The following is a 23964-nucleotide window of genomic DNA, read 5'->3' on the forward strand; positions in this document are numbered from 1 at the left end:
GTTGAACCGGGTTACTAGTTAACCCTAGAAATTCCATAAAATACAAATTCATCTCAAATAACAATCCAATCTCAACTAGGATTTATGTAACTAATCATAGTTTTTTCTAAAAACTACTATTTTTATTGTAAACTATTAAGCATTTTAAGAATATTTTTATTAGTTACAAACAATATTGCATTATACGAGGTGAGTAACAATTTCAACAACGATGAAATATTGGAATAGAAAGCAGTAGGTTAATTACCGGAAATATGGAAGATCAATATTACCTTAATATTGTATTTTATTAAAATTAAGAAATCAAATCTTTAGATAATGCATACCGGTTCAATGGTTTGAACCGATAGAACCGGATTTACCGCCGATACGTAAGACATACCGTTTTCGGGTTTTACCGGCCTTTATCGTACCGGACTCGTGTCTGATATCCGGTTTAACCGGTATAACCAGCCAGATCATACCGGTTTTAAAACATTGGTTTAAGTGATACAACAACTATACCCAAAAAATTCCGTAATTAGCAAACCTATAGCTAAGATCTAGGAGATGGTGAAGTGGTGATTCCAAACAGACTCCTAACTCCAAAACACATAGCAGACAAACAAACAAAACTAAATATACATCTACTAATAACCAAATGAGTGGTAAGAGGGTATCTTAGTAAAAGTAGTAGCATATATACATGATAAAACAAGATATAAATACAAGCAAATTCTGTAGGAAAAACTAAGCCCCCAAAATACATTTGTACCTTGCCTTAAAAGTTATTAACCTCAATTCTACGTTCCTACGAACTTTTATCATGGACTATGTCCTTAGAGATGTGCAACTCTAGCAAATTCTGTCTAATTAATCCGCTCATCCAAATTAATTTTGGCATGCCTTTACTCCTCATCCCCTCTATAGTGAGGGTTTCCATTGCTCTAACTAGCGTCGCCATCTTCCTCCTTTTAACATGTCCAAACCACATAAATCTCCATTCCTTTATCTTATATGGTAACTAGTCACTCCTAAACTTTTCCTAAAAACCTCATTTTTCATCTATCTACGTGATGCAAATATATAAGCATACTAACTATTACTACTCTATCTTGATCTCACAACTCACTCGACCTGGAACACTTCATCATAATGGTGTGTTCAAGATGAGTTATCGAACCATGTTCGATATTGTTCGATCAATTGTGAGTCTTACAAACTCGCCTCAATCTTTTTGAATTGATCCTTGAAAACATCTGCGTGTATAGTCAAATATATTTTCAATAAAAAAGGTGGATAAGATGTGTAACTTACGCCATGGAAAGACTACAAAATAATTTTCTTAAGAATCTGGGTTGTGATGCCTACGTAAAGCGTGAGACTACCAATAAGTTAGAACCCAAAGACCGAAGTATATTTCCCTAAGCTGTCTTAAAGAAACAAAAGCATATTATTTCTACACCCATGTAGAGAATAAAGTTTTTGCAGTTGACGGGGCAAATAAAAAAACGATGAGAAACTCGAAGAATCTTACTTAGACTCAAGGGAATGATTATTAGGAAACCTTCTCTTACGTTACCATGTTTAAATCCACCCGTATGCCAAGTGCCTTCTTGCTTATTGCGATTATAAAATATAGCAAATGAATGTCAAAACCACTTTACTTAATATAAATTTGATGAAGATGTTATATGATGCAGTGTGAAGGATTTGTAGTAAATAAACACTTGAGAAAATCATTTATGGATTAGAGCAAGCATCTAGATGTAGGAATCTTCATTTTTTGATGAGAAAATCAAGGAATTTGGTTTAATCAAGAATGAAGATGAGCCATTTGGTTACAAGAAGGCCAGTGGAAGCGTAGTTGTTTCCTTATATTACATATACTAATTAGAAACGACATTCCAACCTTGAAAGATGTTAAGTGTTAGATTGGACTATACTTCAAAATGAATGATCTTGGCAAAGCCACATAGGGTGTGGTCATGACCATCATGACCCTTCACGTTATGGCCATGTAACCCATTTATAATCCACCATTCAAAACCACTACCCTAAGGGTGTGGTCATGACTCAAACCACTAGTCCTTCATTTATTTTAATTTATTTTTGTCTAAAGAAAAATGAAATGATTTGTTGAAAAATGGAAAGGAGGACCATGGTTGTCATGGTTTAATCCATGCAAACCATGATAGATCAATCAAGGGGGTGGTGTAGCCTTCCATTCATGTTCCTAGGTGGAAAATCATGTCCCAACCATGACCCCCACACACCTTATAGCCTAAGAAAAAGTTCTGTAGAGATAGATCCAGTGGTGGACCCAAGATTTTTTTTCAATGTGGTCTATTTTTTTCGGTGTTCAAAATTTTCTCAATAAAACGTTAAAATTTTGGGGCCGGTCCTCGTTCGGGTAGGGTCATAGCGAGGTTTGAACTAGATTTATTTTAGAAAAAAGAGGAAAACCGAGCTATACAAGGATCGAACCAATGACCACTTGTTGGTAAAGAGAGGGATTTACCACTACACCATGTTTCCTTTTCTTTCTACAGTGTCCACCATATTGTATTTATGGGGTCTTTATACACTTTAATATACCAAATTTACTATTTTTTTTAAAAACACTGAGGTTCAGGGACCGCGACTCACTCTATATGAGTCCGCCCCTGGATAGATCAAGGCAACTTATAGGCTTGGGTTAAATTGTATATACTAATAAGGTTATTTAACGTTTTTCAATGTTAGATTCCAAACGTGGTTTCTTGCCAATGGCATATGATATCATAGTAAATATTAATGTCAACGAAAGAAGAGAATAAGAAGGATGTAAAATATTCCTTATGCTTTGGTAAATCTATTATCTATATTAAAACAAAACATTTTGGTGCCACTTGCCATAATTTTAATCCACTAATTGCCACCCGGCATTTGCTTAAACCATTACTCTTCTTTTTGAGCGGCAATTTGTTTACAAGCGGCTTCTCAAACACGCATTATTCAAAAACCCTAATTATCATCTTCTTCAATTCTCTCAATTGAAATCAATCTCCAATTTATCATCTCTTCATCATTCATCAGTTGAAATCATTCTCCACCGCCTCATGCTCCAGCCGTTTCTCTCCTCCAAAGCCTGATCCCAAATTTGTTATCCTCCATTGATCGTCGCCTCCTCCAAACCCTAATTCCAAATTTGTTGTCCTCCATTGATCGTGGCCTCCAGTTACAGGTTTCTGGTATGTGGTCCCGGAAGAAGAAATCTCAATCTATCATCTTCTCAACTCTGAGCACCACTTCAGTTTGTTCAAAACAAAGTTTGAATAAGGCCCTGATTCTTCCGACTGGTTATATGTATTTGTATTAAAAATCAGGTATGTTTATTGATCGATTTTATGTTATTTAATAATTTGTATTTGTATTTTGGTTGATTTGTTTTAGATATTATGATTGATTAATTAATGTGTGGGATGTTGTTGAAGGGTTCGTGTGGATCGTGCTGGTCCTTTAGTACAACCGGGAGCTTTTGAAGAATCTCACTTCCTTCAAACAGGGGAGTTGGTTAGTCCCCTGTAAACAACAACTTGTGGATTGTGATCATGGGATTCAAATGGTTTCTCATTGGGGTTTTAGGTTTTTGTTGATTTTAATCTTTGCTGACGATCATATTATGAATCAGGTTTATTAATGTGTTGTTTATGTTAAATAAGATTCCTGCATTGTTTAGGATCTTTTTGGTTACAGAGTTGTACATTTTTTATGACTATATGAGAAATTGAGAAGTTGAAGTTATAATTACTAGAGGGTTTTGTTTGATGCCATAATCATAGTGCTTTTAATCCGTGTGTCATTTTGGAAAATTGTAGGTTGTATATAATTAACTAATGATTAATGGATGTTGATCAACATAGACTCTGTTTAGTGGGTGTTAAGGATGTGCCACCTCACCCCCATGGAGCGCCAAACACTACTCCGTGGGTACCAAGGAGGGGCACCAAGAATGGGGGCGCCGTGGTTATAACAGGCGTGAGAAAGTTGTGCAATCAAGTTTTTTTAGCCAATTGCACCATGAAAAGTTACACTTCTTTTTTAATTTTCTTTTATTTATTTTAGTTAAAGCCTCACTCTAAATGTCTGGAACTTTTTCATATTTTTTTAGTTGAACTACTTGAAGTTGGCTGGTGTTTGATTTGTGATATGATAGGCTTTTGATGAAACAATTGCAGAACTGGATACCCTAGGGGAGAATTCTTACAAGGACAACACCCTGATAATGCAACATCTTCGCGATAACCTCAAGTTGTGGACTTTCAACATGCAGGTTGGCTTTTTCTTACGGTTGGATCTTTAACTATAATGGGTTCTTGATGTCTATGTATCAACTATCAACTGCAATGTTGGTTTTATGTAGGGGCAGTGCAGAGGAAATTAAAGAAGAACCTAAGGCCGACGAGTAACAACTTTCCTTTTTTCCTCACGATCGATCTATGGGTTGTAACTGTTCTTGAAGAAATGATTATATTTAGAGATGATTTTAGGATCTGTAAGTACGTATAACCCTAATTGCTTTGCACAATTTATCTTTAACTTATATAACTTCCTGTAATTCTGTAGAATCTCAAAGTTTGTTGCGACTTTTACAAAATATGAGTGTTATTAAATTCATCTCATGTTTGTGCACTGAGGTAGGCCTGGCAGGAGTTGGCGATCTAAATGTACTCATTTTGTGTAGGATAAACAAATGTTTTTCCAAGCCTGCATCAACTGTAATTAACGCATTTGTATACTTTATATGCACTCCAGGTCCTCTACTAACGAAAAAGGGATTTCAGGAGTTTTTCCTTCAACACCTCTTTGGTCAATGTGATTACATTGTTTTGAACTTTAAAACATGTATACTTTCACTTCATGACTTGAATGATTGTTGTTCTATATCCCATCAGTCTATAGAGTAGCATAATTTCGTATCAAGAAGTTAACTGGATGTTTGTTTTTGCAATATAGTATCAATGAGTATTCAAATTATACATATTAGTAATTTTTTAATAAGGGTATATCTGTCTTTTTATTTCATGCAAAGTAATAGACTGGTGAACACTTCATTTTGATGATATAATACTGTTTTTTTTCAACATATTAAACATTCGAACTGTCCATGCTTTTTTTTACCCAAACAAAGGAATTAACCTTTTTAAATGATGAAAAAGCTTAGAACAAGCAAGCGATTTAGATAGTAAATTTTTTGTTTCTAATAATAGGTGTAACGATTGTCGTCTACACATGAATTATGGTTATGTAGTCTAATTCTTAGCATACACTGGTATCACTAGGTTTAGTACAGCTGCTGCTGCTTTTGAGGAACCAATAACTTCACATATCAAGGTTGAATTCACGAAACTCCTTATCAATGGACAGTTTGTGGATGAAGCATCAGGTAACTCAATTTGTGTGTGTGAATAATATGTTGTTAAAAATGCATATTGATTATTTGTAATAGTAAAGCTATAGGTGGGCCACGGGAGGTAAGTTGAAAGACCAGTTTTCTGCTGCCTATGATGCCTATACTAAAAAAAGCGTTGGTCTGGGAATGCTACAATAGGGTACGAGGGATAGTGCAATGAGACTTAAAAGTGGAAAGTGAGTGGTGATTCTGGTACATCCAGAATGAAGTCCTCAGTTGTGGGGGCTGCTAAATAACACAACTCTGAATGGCGACACTGATAGGTGGGGCTAGATGCATGACGGTTATGTGACGGACTTCTCTGTCAAGGCAGTCAGGCGTTGTCTAGCAGGGGATCGGGGAACAATACGGGTCAGTTTGAGTATCTCTAGAGTAAGATTGCAGTGCCAAAAGTTACATGTTTTGTGTGGCAAGAAATGAACAGGAATATCTCTATGGCGGTGGCTCTTACAGCTCAAGGTGTGACATTTGATGATGGGAAATGCCCAATGTGCGGCATTCGGGATGAGTCTGCAGATCACCTCCTTGCTGAGTGCGTTGTCGCCAAAAATATAAGGTGGCGTGTGTGTGTTTGGACCAAGACCCCACTGCCCGATAGTTCTAATTCAGTGAAGACTATGCTAAAGCATGCCTTAAACAACAATAAGCCAGCAAAGGAGAAACAGGTTGTCTACACCGTTTTTGCGATTACAACATGGAAGTTATGGACACGTCGAATGATAAGGTGTTCAATGAGAAGTTTCACTTGAAGGCGAAAATGTTGGCGGACATTAAAGAAGGAAGTTATGACTGGTTGCTGAGAAGGGGTAAGAGTGCATGGCAACCAATAGAGAACTGGAACAGTTTTGTCGTAAATTAGGTCATCTTCTTTGTCTGCTCCCTTTGTATGTTTTGTTCTTTGCTTCTGTATGTTTGACTGTCTTAGCTACTGGCTAAGATGGTAGTTTGGTAGTCATAAGATTCATATAATATTCTCATTTTGCTGGCAAAAAAGATTCTTCAAATTTGTAAAAGATATGATTATTTTACAAATCCAATACAAACTCCTTATAATCTGCTTCTCAATTTTATATGTTTACAATACTTCACAACTTTTCTTAAATGTAGTTTCTTGATGAGAGCTTTAAACTGGTCATTATCTTAGTTGACCTCAAAAGTCGAATAACAGGAAGATTGTTCATTTGATACTTGAAATTCCTACCGATTTCATTTTATCACCCATCAGAGGGTGTTACTTATAAGAAGGGACCCGAACTTCTTTATTTTTTTAACTTTTTTTTTTTACAAATTAATACATTAAATTTAAAAAAGTTTACTACAAACAACACAATTTTTTGTTATATAATTATAAAATCTTATGTCAATTTCTCTACTTACATTATAATTACGGAATAAAATACTCACCCAATTTAACTTATGACATAAAATATAATGTAAAAGAAATTAAATATAATACAAGTGGGTTAAACGGGTCAACTCATCGACCCATCCATGCTAAAACAAACTCGACCCGTTTAGCTAAACGGGTTAGCGGGTTCGACCTGAAACTAACCCGAACCTGTTTAAACTAAACCCAAACCTGCAAATTCCGTGTTAGGTTTGTGTCGTGTCAGAATTCACACCACTATGACCAATTTATGGGTTCCGATTATATGTAGTTATGTACTATGGTTTGATTTTGGCTACTGTTTACTTCTAATGATAAAGTTGATTGGTCAAGTCATCTATTGTTGCAACAATTGGATCTACAGGTGGCAAGGTGTGTGGGACAAACGTGGTGTATAAGAAGATTTCTACTTTGTAAAAAATGACTCATCTTATTTTCTTAACCAAAATTTTAAGGAGTTGGTTGGGGAGGCCCTATGAAGTGGAAGTTGTTTATAGGTAGAAAACCATAGGTCTATTGATAGTGGGTTTAATTCCTATATTAATAGAATTAATCATTTACCCAGACCTTTATATGGAATGTGATTAGTAGGAAGTTGCACCAAACTTTAGTGAAAATTTAAAACAATATAATAGTCTTGAAATAATTATATGTTTAAGCATAAAACTGCATCTTTATATAAATAGGTGGTTTATCGATTTTCATTGATATCTTTATATAAATAGGTGGTTTATAGATTTTCAATGTGTTTTTAAGTGGGAGAGTTGAAGTTACATGGTAATAGGTAGTATGCTAATTGAGAGACCAGACTTCATTGGTAATAGGTAATATTTTGTTTTACCAATTTGACATGTTATATATCGACTCATTTATTTATAAAGGGTCAAACTTTTCACATGTGATGGAAGATGCAAAATAAAAAATGGTAGCATGGAGGTCACTTGAGATGTTACAGAAATATTCTTCTTTTGACTTTATAATAGATTCGATTAAAGCAAGTCATTTACATATAATATTAATGACCGTAAAAATAGTGTGTTTTATTTTACCTTTCAGATACGTTGGGACGTGTGTGTAAGAGCCGAACGGTATTTGTATTGTTTGTTTAATTAGATCGTAAAAATAGTGCGTTGGTTTTCTAACTTCGTTTGACATTACGTACCCGTTGGTAGAGGGATGGATTTCGTTACTTGAACGTTTATTTCTTTCAAAGAATTATTTCAACAATTTTAAGTTATGTATTTGTGTGTTAGTCCACCCGCGAAATTCGTGGGATCTTAAACTAGTGGATCTAGGCGGTCCGTTATGGCCCCCCGAGCACGCGTGATCATCGCCTAGCACACCGCCGCCGCCATTAAAAGCACGCGTTATATTATTAACGCGTTTTGTGTATAACGCGTTGAAGATTCAAAAAATGGAACGTTGGATGATGACCGTTGGGGGCTAACGGTAACTTAAATAAAAAAAAAAATTCACTTTATTTATATATATATATTCACATTGTATGTTTTTAAATTATGTTTCTAGTATGTTAAATTCGCTTTATTTATATATATATATTCACTTTATTTTTTTAAATTGTATGTTTCTAGTATGTTAAATTCGATTAGTAGGTTTTTTTTTTTTTTTTTTTTTTACAAATTGTATGTTTCTAGTATGTGAAATTGAAGTAGTATGTTTTAAAATTAATGAAATTTTTAATTTAGTGTTTTATTTTTATTTTCTAATTTTAAAATGAAAATTAAAAAAATTGGGAGGGAGTGATGGAATTCCATCACTAGTGATTCCACCCCTAGTCCATTTCTATCACTAGTGATGGAAATTGGATTGATGACATGGCATTAGTTGATTGGATAGTGGGAGTGATGGAATCCATCACTAGTGATTCCACCCCTAGTCCCCTTAAGGTCATGTTATGCACTAACGTGTCATATGCTCGAGCATGATGGGCATGTATCAACAAAATCATGATGAAAGCCATTGGCGGAGCCACATAGACTCTGGAAACCAATCTATTTCCCGTGTTATATAAAATATGTATGAAAAATATTCGAAACAATATAATATTAGATAGATATTTGTGAGATAGAATCGAATAAACATGAAGACAACAAAATGAATAATCAAATTGAATGCTTACATTGATAAAATTATATCATAGCTTTACATGCCAATGCTTTAAAGTGTATACATCTATCAATTAAGCCCCATGCCAACCCTAGGTGAGCTCCCATAGGGGCTAGTGATCTCACTATGAACACACATACAAATGAACAAGTAAACCCATATTTATAGTGTAGCCTCTATATGAAGAAGTATGCGCTTCCTCTTGAGCTTATACTAACCATTTAGAGTGTGTACTTCTCAAGTACATGCTTGTAAATCCAGGTTCACGCTTGACCATAAGAGTGCATACTTTCTATTTGCGAATAGTAAGTTGCACATTTTGGACCTAACAATCTCCCCTTTCACTTATGATTTCTCTATTTGACTCTTGATAACCATTAGTCGCCATATATGGTCCTTACAATCTCTTCCTTGACTAAAGATATCATTTTTTTTGTACTTGTCTTCCATCTTCGTCAACTGACCGATGACCCAAAACCTTTCATTTCAATTCTTCCCCACAAAATAGGTCCCTCCTATTTTAGACAAATGATAAAGGCTTGAATCTCCATCAATTAGCATCGAATCACCAACTTCATCACAACATGGAAAACTCTGTCAAAATTTTGTAACCCATTATTATAAAAAAAAACCTTTGTGTTCTACAATCTCCCCTTTTCTTTTGCAAATTTTCTGGCCCCAATATTTTTTTAGGCAACCTGGTCTCCGTGTTGACCAAATAATTTGTCAAAAGATTTTCAAAGCAGCCCATATTCCATTTAGTCGGCCCATAATGAGTAAACGTCAACAGCCGATGTATTTAGGTAGCGCAAATTTTAATCTAATTCTTTGCAAGCCCACAATAACACTTTTACAACCCAATATTTTGTTTGGTATTTTCGTTTTTGTTTTCACTAATATTTATTGTATCTTACTTTACCTTTAAATAATTAAAGATAAAAAGTAAAAACATAATAAAAAGAAACCAAATCTTGAATAATATTTGAATTGTTGTTTTAATTGAGTAGGGAGATTAAAAAAGAAAAAGAAACAAAATCTTGAATAATATTAGAATTGTTTTAATTGAGTAGGGAGATTAAAAAAAAAGAAAACAAATTCTAAATGATAAGACTATCTCCACTGCGTTCAAACCATGAACGTCTGAGATGATGTGGATTTCATCCATATTTACAGATGCATTAAAGCCCATCCAAATTATAAGCAAAGTCCGTCTGCAAGGGCTAGTAAATCTTGGTTCTTGTGCCATTAATTCATATATATTTATTTTACTCTTTGTCAACAAATTCTCAATTAAATTATTCCAGCATCTTAGCCCTTTAATATATTCACAACTTTATATATGGACTACACTTATTTGTTTTTTCAACTAATCCACTGTATTCGATTGATCCAAAATTAAAAGAAAAAATGGGAGTATTTTTTCAGTTTATTTTTAATATGTTTTTTCTTTAAATCTAGTTTATTTTTATGTAATGTAGTTTCTAGTTTTTATAATGTACTTTACCTTTTATTTTACGCATTACTAAACGACTTATACTAATTATTTAAATACATATGGATAATCTAAGTAATTAAACTAAAAGAAAATATGGTAAAAATTTTATATACACAAATAATATTTACCAAATCCACTATATAAAAATTAAGCAATTTCAATATTATGTTTATGTTTTTTTTTCTTATTCAAATCCTTACTTATATTTATTTATTTTAAAGAAAAAAAACAAGTGATGTGGAAATATAAGGATGTGTAAGGATGTTTGTATGGTTGGAGAAGAAATTGAGAAGTTTTAAGGATTCTAAGGATTTTTAAAGATTTATAAGGATATGATGTGGCAGCTGACTAGACAGCTAAGGGCGCCTAAGGACACCCTTAACATTGGAGATAGTCTAATAAGAGCCTAAATAAAACCCATTTTTAACTAACTATTCGATTGATTAGGGATGATAAAGAAAAGGAAACGATATTTTAAATAATATTAAAAGATATTTGAAAGGTTAATGGTTATTAAATACGTATCTTCGATCGTGTAATTTTGTGTGTATATATATATATCTTCATCATCCACGTCCATACCTAAAGACTTCCTCTCGAAATTGGCATCCATCTACAATGGCTGAAGCTGCTGACCTTCAACAATTAATCAGAGATCAAACCCATGTCTCAACCACACTCGCTGCCCACCTTCTCTCCAAAAAACACGACTCCAACGTTGTTTTCTCTCCACTTTCGATCCATGCCGCCCTCAGTTTACTAGCCCAGGGTACCACAGGTCAAACACACGACCAACTCCTCGCTTTCCTCAAAACAAATACTACCCACAACCTCAACTCTCTTTATTCACAGTATGTGTCCTCTATCTTTGGGGACAGTAGCTCCAGTGATGGCCCTCAGTTGTCTTTTGCAAACGGGGTTTGGATTGATGAAACCCTTTCTTTCAAACCTTCTTTCAAACAGGTTGTCGACGACGTCTACAAAGCCGTTTGCAAACAAGTCGATTTCCAAACGAAGGTCAGTTTAACTTTTTTTTTTCTTTTTTGTTCTTCTATCAGAACGTAGATAGTTTATGGTACATAATCCAAGTTTTGTGCAACTTTTAGGAGGTAAGTTTTAGATCATATTTACTAGGTTTACCTCAATGAATGATCATGATAGTATTAGTGGCGTCTCAAAGGTTGCTGATAGATACCAAATTCGAGATTGGCGATCTCCAGTTGAACAAAAAATGCAGAAACGTAAAATAATAATATTTGCCTCAAACTTTTCTTAATTCATTCATCCAAAGAGATTGCATATAAATTAAACAACTTACGGCATTCTAAACTTTAAGAATACGAAACTGAAAACAAGGGAAAGTGTAGCATTAGAAAATTCCTTTGAATTCTTGGTATGCTACACCACAATTTTAGTGTAGCATTGTATATATTGTTTTTTTCAATATGTTACTTTCATTGTAGTGTATATTATTCTTTTTAATTTTTGACTTTCTGATAACTTATTAATCTAGTTTTATGGTAATAAATAACATCTAATTTTACAGCGGATTTATTTACCAAAACTATGTAAACAGAATTTGATTCAAAATTATAATTTTATCCCCCCACTTGTGGTCTAGTGGTAGGAGACTTGGGTTTTCCAATGGAGACTCAAGTTCAATTACCACTTGTGTCATAATGGGGTGGATATTGGGCAATGATGGTGACAAACCCACCGAGGGGGGTTCGATCCTGAGCCGCACCCCGGTTTTCATCTGGCTGTTACTTCAGCGAGGCAACTCGTGTGGAGGCAGTACGGTTTCCGGAGGAACGCCGTAACCAAGTCTGGCCAACCCAGCGCGGGCCCGGTTAAGACAACGTAAGTCTGGGCAGACTTGGATAGGGCCGCCGATTAGGCGGTGTGACATTGGGTCACTCAAAAAGAAAGTCACCGTTCAAAAAAAATTATAATTTTTTGCGTGATTTATTTAAATTCCTAAACTCTATAATTGCTTTATATACGGGTGTGTAATATTACACATTTTTTCTGCAAACAAGTTAAGTTGATAGAATGGCTGATAACAACGCGGTTGAAGACACCGTAATTGTTTCATCTCATAAATTGGGTACCGCGCTTGAAGACGCTGTAATTCCTTCCTCTTCAGCAGATGAAGAAGCAAGCAGTGTCATCAGGAACATGAAACGCCGCCACACAGACAATTGCTAGTAAACGCAGCCCTCATTGAAGTAATTTATCCACTCCCCTTCCAAGACGTCAACTTTGGTTGGAGAAACAAAGGTGACAATATCCGATGACATTGCACTAATCGGAGTATTGCAATACGGAAAGAAATGGCTAACACCCTCAGCTATGTTCGGGTAGCGCTAAAAGAATTCGTCACGATTCATACGAGGACCACGGACACGACTAACTTTTTCTCGGCCACTCATGAATCAAGAGAGTTGAGGTTATGAGTCGTGTCCGTGGTCCTCGTATGAATCATGACGAATTCTTTTAGCGCTACCTGAACATAGCTGAGGGTGTTAGCCATTTCTTTCCGTATTGCAATACTCCGATTAGTGCAAATGTCATCGGTGATTACTTCACCTTTGTTTCTCCAACCAAACTTGACGTCTTGGAAGGGGAGTGGATAATTTACTTCATTGAGGGGTGCGTTTACTAGAAATTGTCTGTGCGGCGGCGTTTCCTGTTCCTGATGACACTGCCTGCTTCTTCATCTGCTGAAGAGGAAGGAATTACCGCGTCTTCAAGCGCGGTATCCAATTTATCAGATGAAGCAATTACGGTGTCTTCAACCGCCTTGTTATCAGCCATTCTGATCAACTTAACTTGTTTGCAGAAAGAATGTGTCATATTACACACCCGTATATAAAGCAATTATATAGTTTAGGAATTTACATAAATCACGCAAAAAATTATAATGTTGAATCAAATTATGTTTACATAGTTTTGGTAAATAAATCCGCTTTAAAATTAGATGTTATTTATTACCATAAAACTAGATTAATAAGTTATCAGAAAGTCAAAAATTAAAAAGAATAATATCTACACTAAAATGAAAGTAACATATTGAAAAGAACAATATATACACTGCCACACTAAAATTGTGGTGCAGCATGCCAAGAATTCAAAGGAATTTTCTAATGTTGTTTACTAGCAATTGTCATCAATTCAAAGGAATTTTCTAATAAATGTGTAAAGTTGTTGGGTCGGGTAACCGCATGGATGGACGGTTCAAGGTGGATGATCCGTATCAGTTGCTCATTAATAAATGTTCTATGACTAGAGATATAAATCTTTTGTTTTTGATATGGCTAACATATTATTTATTGATTATCGAAGGCTGTCGAGGTAGCCAATGAAGTGAATTTGTGGGCTGAAAAACAAACCAATGGCCTTATCAAAGAACTCCTTCCTGCTGATGGAGTAAGCAGTTTCACCAGGCTCATCTTTGCAAATGCCCTCTACTTCAAGGGAACATGGTCGTACACGTTTGACCGAGTACTGACAAAAGAATCCGATTTTTACCTCCTTGGTGGAAACAAAGTTCAAGTTCCCTTCATGACCTGCGGTTTAGACAAATTTGTGTGTGAATATGATGATTTCAAAGTACTAGGTCTTCACTACTTACGAGGTGAAGATAAACGTCAGTTCACAATGTACTTTTTCCTCCCAGATGCAAAAGACGGCCTTCAAGCTTTAGTACAAAAAATTGGTTCCACATCTGATTTTTTAGATAGTCACATACCACGTAAAGAAGTAGAAGTTGACCGGTTTTTGATACCAAAATTTAAGATCGAATTCGGGTTTAAATCTTCTGATATGTTGAAGGAATTAGGGCTTGTATTGCCATTCACGGGTGAAGATGGTTTGACTGAGATTGCTGATTCGTCTAATGGTGAAAGGCTTCATGTTTCGAGCATTCATCATAAATCTTTCATAGATGTGAATGAAGAAGGTACAGAAGCAGCGGCCATTGAATACGATCCGTTGTGCGGTTGTATGTTGACTGAAGAGGAGCCCAGAAAGGTGGATTTTGTGGCAGATCACCCGTTTTTGTTTGTGATAAGAGAAGACGTGACAGGAGTTGTGTTGTTTATGGGACAGGTAATTGACCCCAGTGTTGGTTGAAACACTTATTGAAATCTCTATTTGCATGAACACATTGACTTTTGTTTTTGGTTGGACTCCTTTATGTTAAGCCATTTTTTTTGTGTTTGCTATTGACTTTTGTACCATCTGGTTTTTGGACTCCTCAAACACACTAATTGTTACATCGAAATCGAAGGTAAACAACCAACAAACTGCACCGCTATCCCATAAGACTATTGCATCTTAGGTCATATGTTTAATTCAAAATAGTGATTGTGCTGCTCTTGCGGCGGAAATGGTGATGTGGTTAAATCTCAGTTATACATCATTGCTGCTACGTTACTTAATAGATTCATCCAACTGAACCCAAACTCAAAGGAGGTTCAAGCATAGCATCTAAAAACTTTAATGTATTTATGTTAATATCTTCTTGCTGAACAAGAACAACTTCGCAGGTCCTATTTTTAAAATCTCAATACAATATATCAAATAGTAGTCTACAATTCAGCAACAAAAGGAATGTGGGAGCCATTGTAATTGTTAAGTCATAATTTTTTTTTTTGAATGGCTAACGTTGCACACCATGGGGATTGAACCCCTGACCTCTCCTATCCTAAGCTCTATCTAAACTCACCAACAACACTGGGCTATTCCCAATCTAAACCAAACGGTAAGCATAAGAACTTACCTTAAGCTACAGAGCCCGTTAAATGAAATCTGTAATATACGAATTGTCGAGAACCCTAAATGGGTGTTGCTAAATGCACTCCTATTTTTCTAAATTTTACTAGATGTACTCCCCCTTAACGTTTTTAAATAAATACAATCAAACATTTTATTTTGTATTTTTGGAAATTTCATCCACTTTAAGTTTTTAAACAATTCAAATTAAAAAAGATAATAAAATAATGCAACCAAAACTTATTATCACTGCATTCATGAAAACAAAATTTATTTGAATTAATTTGTATATCGCTTTTTTGATTGCTAACCAATATTAATCTGCATAATATATTTTTTTTTTTAATTTGATTCACTTCATAAAAACAAGAAACTTCGAAATCCATTGTTATAGCCTCCGCACTGCTTTACCAAATTGTATTTTACATGCATTTGATTGATTAAAAATATTTGAATTTTTAATAATTTAATTCTTGTTCTAATCTAACTTATATTCAAATACACATACGTAACCTATTTAAATTAGGGATGAGCTTGGTCTAAGTCAGTGTTGGTATTGGTACTGAATGTACCGAATCTGAAAATGTCAAAACTGAATACAGGTACCGGTATCAAAAATTCAAAATGATAGTTTTTTAGCAATCAAATTGTGAGAAGGTATAATTTTGCATAAATAAATTGAGTATTAGTATATATATTTATATAAATATATTACATAACAACATTTGATTTATATGTATACCCAAATAGTTTTCTTTTAAAATAAAATGAATTTTGTATTACTACACACCAGGTGGTCTTATATTTGACTTTTCCTTTTATTTCTACTTTTTTATTTTTATAAAACCTACATCTACTTTAAGTTTTTAAATATTAAAAAAAAATTAAATCATATAACTAAGTCTTTTCTAAAATTTATATACATTTCAAAAAAACTAATCTATATATATATAATAAAGCAAACCATTGGGGGACACATGTCACCCTATGGTTGATGCCAAATAAGCAACCACATCAGCATACATGTGGCATAGCTCATAGGGGAGGATTGAATTTGGCTTCTCACATACGCTATACTATCTCTCTCTCTCATTCTCTCATAACCCTAATTCAGTCTCTCTCTCTCTTCTCTTCTCTAGCGAACACGGCGACGAAAGATAAACCAATACTTTTGATCAACAATCAACGTATTTGAAGACTCTAACTCTACGGTACTCTCTAACTTGACGATTTGATGATCGATTATAGATTTGATTTGAGGCTTTTTTTGCAGGAAATCAAATCCTAACCGGCTGCGAAACCCTAACCGGCGATTCGTATAGTCATCAACCCTAATTTGCGATTCCTCTAAGCATGGAGTGATTGTGTCTAGCGGCGGCAGTGGTGGTCTAATGTTGATGGTGGAGGAGTCGCGGCGGCGGTGGTTTTGTGGTACTTGAATCTTCCTCTCAATCTTTCGCTACGCCTTCTAAGGTTTTACAGTTTCGATTCGATTTTTGAATTGGGTTTGAATTCTAACTGGATTATAAGTTATATTGATTTTGATTTTTGTGTTCTGTATAGTTTCAACGGAATCCATCATATATTCTAATCATCTGTCGTCAATCAACATTTATAATCGAAGGTATGTTGTAAAGTTCTTTGATTTTAATGTTAATGTAATCAATCTGTTTTAACTTTTATTTCTTTCCCACATCATCGTTGAAGGGTGTGCTAACATAGATATATGGTTAGATCTGGTGAAAATCTCTGGAGGATTCTGGATGTGGTTCTTGATTTCCTTGATTTTGGTTCTGGTATAAGGTCTATTCTTTTATTTGTATGATTATGTTATAAACTTTATGAATTGGGATCTGGGAGGAGCTTACCAATCTGGTAGTTGGTTTTCTTGACTAACTACAATGACACCTCTGATATGCTAATCTCACTATGTTTCTTCTTTAATTCGACTTGGATTTTGTAACTAGGTTGTTAAGTTTGATTTATGAGTTGTTATCAAAGCCCTAATTAAGGGTTTGCATAATATCCTCTTTTTTCTAGATTTTATGTTTTCTTTCTCTGAATCTAACGATAGGTTATCACAATATTTGTATGTTATTTGAAGCCAACAACTTAAATTTTTGTCATTGATGCTTCGATTGTGGTTATTAACCATTGGACTGGACCAAGTGCGTTTCTCATCGATTTGATCTTATTTTAGTTCTATTTTATTGATTTATTGTGATTTTAACTTTGGGTGTGATGTTTTCACTTGATTTGATTTCAACAGGGATTGTTCTCTCCATTGATCACTGCTTTATTCTTACCATAAATTTAAACGACCTTTGATCAACTTTAGATATATTGACGATGGTAGCAGCGAACTTTATTTAGTTATTGTTGTAATTAACTTTAGATATATTGACGATGGAACAGGTGGTTTGTGGAAAAGTTCACGAGGGTGATAAACAAACTGTACGGGTTAAAGAAGGTAATCCTAGTGGTTGCCATGTGGTTATCGTTTATGATCTGGTGCAATCTGGAGGTACTTTAATTGAATGTCAGGTACTTTTTCAACATGATGTATGCTTACTTATTTGTTTTACTAGGTGTCTGGTGCAAGCTGTGTTTTACCTTATCCTTTTGGTTAGCAGGGTATTTGTGGATTCGAGTGAGTTTACATGTACGGGTCAAAAAACGAAAAATAGTAATAATAACAATACTAATGCTTTTGTTGCAGAAAGTTTTGGCAACTCATGGTGCAACCAAGGTCAGTGCATATGTCACTCATGTAGTGTTTCCGAAGAACTCTTGGAAGAAATTTGTTCGCAAAAACGGTGGTAAGCCTCTCTCTTTAACGCTCTTTGTGTCTTTCTATTTTACATTACACATACATTTGCAAAAAAAAAAAAGAAAAAAAATCTGATGTAAAATAAGAGGTGTTAGTTCACAGTCCCCAACCTCGCGAGAAGGTAACTATTTCTCCATTGTTTTTAAATTCTTTGTTTTTTAAAGTTAAATTGAGCCCTAACTTAAAAAAGGAACCAATTGTTTCTTGTGCTTAGATTGTTATGTTTGTTTCACATCATCGCCAATATGACTATTTATTTTTTGATATAATTGTAGAATATGTTGATGTTGTGTGTGACGATGCTCCTGTCGTTTTGAGGGGTAGGATTGTCGTATATTTTGTATGATAGAACTAAATGTGATCTATATGTCAAATGTTTAGTGTAACTAAAAAATAAAAACTTGCTATAAGTGCGTGCAAAGATTATTTATGATCATAAATAATATTAGAAAGTTGCATTTCATGGTATGTAGGAAGCAGGGATCGATGTACGCCTCTGCGATATAGGTGCTGCAATTCAAGAGGTCATGGAATCATACGAGATAGAAATTAATGGGAAGGTTTTCCAAGGTATGATCTTCACTATAGCGTCATGATACTTTTTGCAACACTTGCTACACGTGTGTTGGTCACTCAGTAATCATTTTATGCTTTTATTCATACGTTTTAGATAGCAGTTAAGCAACTGAAATCCATGAATTCAAAAGCTGAGATGGAATTTGTTGTTGAAGTGGAAATTCTTGGAAGGGTTCGACACAAGAATTTGTTAGGACTCAGGGGTTATTGTGCTTTGGCTGAACGACGACTTATAGTCTATGATTACATGCCTAATCTTAGTTTGTTATCTCATCTCCATGGCCAATTTGCTGCTGAAGTTCAACTTGATTGGAAAAAGAGGATGAAAATTGCCATTGGATCGGCAGAAGGACTACTGTAAGTTTCCATAAGCACTCTTTTTCAAATACTTATTATTAGCTTTTAAACTAAAAATGCTCAAAATTAATATAACTAAAGGTATCTGGATTACCCACCCATAGTTATTTCTTAACTACCGGCCAATCAAGGATACCTCAAATCGTCAACCATTAAGCGATTAATGTTCCTTGGCTGCTTCGATAACTTCTCCCCTGGAGCCGAACACGAACTTGCCTAAGCTCGATCTTGGCTGGTTTAACTTAAGCAAGCTCGAGCATGATAGGTTTAAGTAAAGAATTTATAATTGTTTATATTTATTTTATATATTCTCTTAATTGCTTTCTTTAAGGTTAATGTTGTTGTTGATGACTGATAATGGAGGATCTTGGTGGCTCGGTTACATCCAACAGAAGAGTTAGCAAACATGTAATAACGAAAAAAGTCAGAACCGTATTTTACCATCATAAATAATCAAGAAACACTTATATGGATAACGCGATCAACTAGAGCTTGGGATATATCTTCTATGGGCTAAAAGAAAGCTTAAGAGATGGTCGATTTTGTGGGTGAGTCATGTTGCTTTTTGGCATTTTTTATGCATATATTATTTAAATAGTTTATAACATCTTTTGGTCTCTTAATATACAGATGAAATGCCTTGCATTTTAAAAGACAATAAATATGAGGCAAAGTACAGGACTGACTTAAAAGGTACAGTACCTAGGCAATACTACTTAGGCAAGCTTAGTATCGACACCAAAGTTTATATTATATAGTATCAACACTAAAGTTTATATTATATACTTAAACACTTATAATTTGGTTCTTTTTTTGTAGAGGGAACTCAATTTACTAAGGGAACGTTTTTGGTAACTCGAAGGATATGCATCTTCAAAGGGACTCGACTATCTTTAAATTGTGTATCCACTGTATCACTAATTTATGTAACATGAGACTTTGTATTTTATTTTATTTTATTTATACACTTGATATTTATCTTAATAGTTTTCTGTTTTTTTCTTCCAATGTATGCGTTTGTACAAAATATTATATTTCAAAGTAAATAATATGGTTTTGGATGAAGCCGCGCATCGGGCGGGCATTAACCTAGTCTACTTATATATTAAAGGAGAAGTAAGGCTGATGTAAGTTTGCATACGTGTCAACTATCCAGCTATGCCACGTAGGATATGCTGATGTCATAAATAACAATTAAAATCTTAATCTATATTGTATTAACTTTTTTTTATAATCAAATATAAAATATATATTAGCATTGGAGGGAAATTTGAATTGTATAGGGATGTGTTATTTGCATTAATTGTCTCTGAAGACCATCATCATACTTCCTCTCAAATGTCATATATCTCACATAACCCTAATTCTCTGACACACACAACTGGCCTCTCTTCTTCTTCTTCAATCTCTTTTTTTTCTCTTCATATCTTCATCATCAATCTACAATCTACATGGAGATGTCAAAATCGGCTTAATTTCTCGGTTGTGGTTGAATCACAACAATCACAATAATTCTCATCCATATAGAAAGAAACCCTAGAGGTAGATGATCTTTAAGTGATTCTCAAATCTAGAGCTCTCAAATTCCCCAGGAACCAAGATCTAGATCTGTGGGCTCTCTCTCTATTCACTGTTAAATCAGTGAAGAAGAACATCAATCCATTTGCTGATGTCGATTCAAGCCTATATCACCACAATTACGGCCATTGAGATCCGTAACTTTCTTGGCGAGAAGAAGGTTCACTCTTATTCTTTCTTTATTAAACTATTGTTTGTTTTTCGGTTATTGCCTATTAATCGTCTGCTTACTGTTTATACAATTACACATTCAAATGCTTTATCTGTATGAGTTAGGAGAAACTTTTATGTTCATTATACGTGTGTGCATAATAATATTGTTGTATTTATGTCATTTGTTTGATTTAGATAAGGATTGTATTGTAAGAACTATTTTTCATCTTATGTTTTAGAGTTAATTACACTGTTAGTCCCTGTGGTTTATAGGAAGTAACAAGATCAGGTACTAATAGTTTAAAATCACATTCTAGGGTACCAACTTTTAATTTTGTAACAACTTAGAGTACTAAGACTAACAAATGTTAGTTTTTTTGTTAGGTTCAAGGGCATTTAAGTCCTTTTACATCTAAATGACCAATTGTGTAACTATATGGTTAGTTAGGGACTGTTTTTGTAAAAGAAAATAACATTACGTGAAGCTTACAAAAACAAATATAAATCCCTACCAATAATGATCCCATTGCCCCAAACACACCAGCACCAACAGTTCTTACGTAAACAACCAAAACTGAATCGGAAGCTGTCAAAATTTCTAAATCAAATAGATTAAGAACACTTAAACATGAATCGGTTGAATTATGTATTGACTAGAAATAGCGTGCAAGACAAAAAGATATAATCGGAGGTAGTCGGCACAAATTACCCCTAATCGCAACCTTACAAAATATTGTAGAAAAAACACTCAATTATAATCGAACAGAAGATGGGTTCTTTTTATTGTAAAAGTCTTCTCTTATAATGAAGTAGCAGCTCCTCTCTTTATCTTTTAAGCTCGCACAGAACTGTAAGTCCAACGGAATCATTCCGGCGAGTCCGAAATCACGATGTGTGAGTGAAATTAAGTGGTTTTCCTGATCGTTCCAGCAGCATACTCCTATGAAGCTGCAGATTAATCCTCAAGTGTTGTTCAAGAAGTTCCAGTTCAATAACTTCTATGATTGATGCACACCTCGTAAACACTTAATGGCGGGTCGGTGGTGGTTAAAAGGGTGGGTTTAGAACTGGTTGGGGAAGAAAGCCAGAAAGGGGTGGTTGAAGAAAGAGAGAGAGAGAGAGAGAGAGAGAGAGAGAGAGAGAGAGAGAGAAAGATCTGGGTTTATGTTTCTAAAATCTGATTTATTTGTTAAAAATTATTTTAGATAAATGAGTATTTTACACAAGTGGTCCTTGAAGTTATAATGGGTGTTTTTTGTCATTTCATATAAATTTAACATGAAAACTAACATTTGTTAGTCTTAGTACTCTAAATTGTTACAAAACTAAAAGTTGATACCCTAAAATGTGATTTTAAACTATTAGTACCTGATCTTGTTACTTCCTATAAACCACAGGGACTAATGGTGTAATTAACTCTTATTAACTCTATGTTTTATTTAAGTTTTTCATATATTTGTTAGATTATACAACATTTTGAAGATTGGTCATTGATTATTGTATTCATATAATTTCAAAAATTAAAGTGACATTTATGTTTTTTGATGTGTAAATTGGGTAATTTGATTTTTACAGTTCTTTTTTTTTGATGTAAGCATATAGATTTGCCATATGTTTAAATTTCTCGGGTTTGTGTTAGTTCATAGGTGGTATTTTGTGTGTATAAGTTGAAACTTTAACTGCTCATCATACCGAATGAGTGAATTCTATTATGTGTATGTATCGACTGTTTGATTTTGATTAGGGATTGTATTGTAAGAACTGTTTCTATCTAATGATGTTCTATGGTTATCATATTTAGTTTGTATTATTATTCATGAAGAAAGCTCAATGATTATATTGTATTCTTATTTAAACTATAGACATTCGGGTTAAGTTACTCTACAAAGGCTCTTAAAAATAAAAAAATGTAAAGCGACAAGTGTCCACGAACCTAGAACCTGAACCCATTACACCACCACCACCCAAACAAGGGTTTCGACTATTGATCTATTTCTGCAGACAATCAAGGTAAGATTCATTCATTTTGAGTCCGTATTTCTAGTGGTTTTATGGCTTATCATTTGCATTTCTTAGGGTTGCTATCATTGTGTTTAGATAGACAGCTTGGGTTTCTTGTAAAGAGTCGCAACTCTCTCATAACATATGGGATAATTTTGAACCTGTGACCTTTGAAGGATAAACATAATGTAGGCTTTTTGCAATAAAGAATGTTTTTTTTAAATCTTTAATAGGTGCCTCCAACAGAACTTGAAGCTTTGCTACTAACACACCCTGAAATCGACGATTGTGTTGTGATCCCGTAAGTTTACAATTCTGTTTTTTCTTTACCACAGGCCCACCTGTACTCACCGATAGATCGCAGCTTAAATTCTGTTTTTATGATGTGTCCCATAGGTTTCCTGACAAGGATGTAGGGCAGTTTCTGATGGCGTATGTGGTGAGGAAAAATGGAAGTGGTCTAACCGAAAAGGGCGTTATGGACTTCGTTTCTAAACAGGTAATTATTTTATTCCAGCTTTCGGTCATAAAGTTTGCGGGTTTTTTTTAACATATTTCAACCAAATATATGAGTATAATCATGAATGCTATGCTTGCTACAGGTGGCTCCGTACAAGAGAATAAGGCGAGTAACCTTCACCGGGTCGGTCCCGAAGAACCCGTCTGGGAAGATTCTGAGGAAAGATCTGATACAACTTGCAACTTCTAAATTGTAAGAAAGAATATGAAGATACATGGACGGGTAAATTCATTAAATAACTTCATCATATTTTACATATATAAATGTACGCTTACATTCAATGTTTACGATGTACCCGCGTTCATCGGACGGGTGTCCACCTAGTTATATAACTAAAGCAAAGGAACTGGTTGCATCCGTGAGAGCTATAACATATTAATGCTTTCTTTTGAACGGGTTCCGGACTGCAATTCAATTATTTATTTATGTATTGAAATAAAAATAAGAATTTTAACAGGGGTGAAATTTGACAACTTCAAAACAATTTATTTTTAGAAAGAGAGTGCAACTAGTAAAAATAGGGGTGTATTTAGCCTACCCCTAAATCAATAGAGATCAAATTGATATTTCGAAAGTTTAATCCGGTTGGCAAGTAAATAAATATAATGAAAATTGGATTTATTCAATTAAATAATGGAAAGTTGGAAACCAATAAGTTAAGTTGGTTACAAAATTCGTTCAAACTATAGTAACTTTAACATGTAATTATAAGGTAGTTTTTTTAACGGCA

The 23964-nt window shown here is 34.3% G+C and overlaps 2 protein-coding genes and 2 long non-coding RNA genes across 21 annotated transcripts; all 4 read left to right on the forward strand.

Moving 5' to 3' along the window:
* Positions 1–2913: 2913 nt before the first annotated feature.
* On the forward strand, positions 2914–6499 carry LOC110921468. 11 transcript variants are annotated; one of them, XR_004879592.1, is made up of 7 exons: positions 2919–3347; positions 3456–3534; positions 4200–4294; positions 4385–4516; positions 4588–4866; positions 5304–5407; positions 5471–6499. It is a non-coding gene; the product is annotated as an uncharacterized LOC110921468 (long non-coding RNA). The 11 variants fall into 11 exon arrangements; XR_004879598.1 differs by having other exon boundaries at positions 2920–3347; positions 4777–4866; XR_004879588.1 differs by having other exon boundaries at positions 2914–3347; positions 3456–4048; positions 4385–4866.
* A 4534-nt stretch (positions 6500–11033) lies between these two features.
* LOC110905361 (serpin-ZX) lies at positions 11034–14665 on the forward strand. The gene is made up of 2 exons (XM_022151170.1): positions 11034–11460; positions 13789–14665. The coding sequence occupies exons 1-2, from the start codon at positions 11062–11064 to the stop codon at positions 14575–14577; spliced, it is 1188 nt and encodes a 395-aa protein (XP_022006862.1). The 5' UTR covers positions 11034–11061; the 3' UTR covers positions 14578–14665.
* A 1606-nt stretch (positions 14666–16271) lies between these two features.
* Positions 16272–19966, forward strand: LOC118486704 (ribose-phosphate pyrophosphokinase 4-like). Of its 8 annotated transcripts, none has more exons than XR_004879603.1 (11): positions 16272–16430; positions 16493–16692; positions 16783–16843; positions 16927–17022; positions 17187–17763; positions 17939–18038; positions 18523–18619; positions 18720–18982; positions 19314–19530; positions 19613–19675; positions 19802–19966. XR_004879603.1 is itself a non-coding variant. In XM_035983362.1 (9 exons), the coding sequence occupies exons 4-8, from the start codon at positions 16983–16985 to the stop codon at positions 18600–18602; spliced, it is 387 nt and encodes a 128-aa protein (XP_035839255.1). In that variant the 5' UTR covers positions 16275–16430; positions 16493–16692; positions 16783–16843; positions 16927–16982; the 3' UTR covers positions 18603–18619; positions 18720–19307. The 8 variants fall into 8 exon arrangements, 1 of the variants encoding a protein (XP_035839255.1); XR_004879605.1 differs by having other exon boundaries at positions 16927–17015; XR_004879607.1 differs by having other exon boundaries at positions 16954–17022.
* Positions 19967–22941: 2975 nt separating this feature from the next.
* On the forward strand, positions 22942–23420 carry LOC110905371. Its single transcript, XR_002573062.2, has 3 exons — positions 22942–23015; positions 23111–23213; positions 23317–23420. It is a non-coding gene; the product is annotated as an uncharacterized LOC110905371 (long non-coding RNA).
* Positions 23421–23964: the final 544 nt, after the last annotated feature.

The sequence above is a fragment of the Helianthus annuus genome, chromosome 2, assembly GCF_002127325.2.
Source record: "Helianthus annuus cultivar XRQ/B chromosome 2, HanXRQr2.0-SUNRISE, whole genome shotgun sequence".
Taxonomy (NCBI): Eukaryota; Viridiplantae; Streptophyta; class Magnoliopsida; order Asterales; family Asteraceae; genus Helianthus; species Helianthus annuus.

Excerpts from the sequence above, each read along its gene's own strand:
- LOC118486704 (XM_035983362.1), top strand. The coding sequence starts at position 16,983 with ATGTGGTTCTTGATTTCCTTGATTTTGGTTCTG. Across the intron at positions 17,016-17,634 it reads TTTCCTTGATTTTGGTTCTG|GTGGTTTGTGGAAAAGTTCA; the intron begins GTATAAGGTCTA and ends ACGATGGAACAG. Across the intron at positions 17,764-17,938 it reads GTACTTTAATTGAATGTCAG|AAAGTTTTGGCAACTCATGG; the intron begins GTACTTTTTCAA and ends CTTTTGTTGCAG.
- LOC110905361 (XM_022151170.1), top strand. The coding sequence starts at position 11,062 with ATGGCTGAAGCTGCTGACCTTCAACAATTAATCAGAGATCAAACCCAT. Across the intron at positions 11,461-13,788 it reads AAGTCGATTTCCAAACGAAG|GCTGTCGAGGTAGCCAATGA; the intron begins GTCAGTTTAACT and ends TGATTATCGAAG.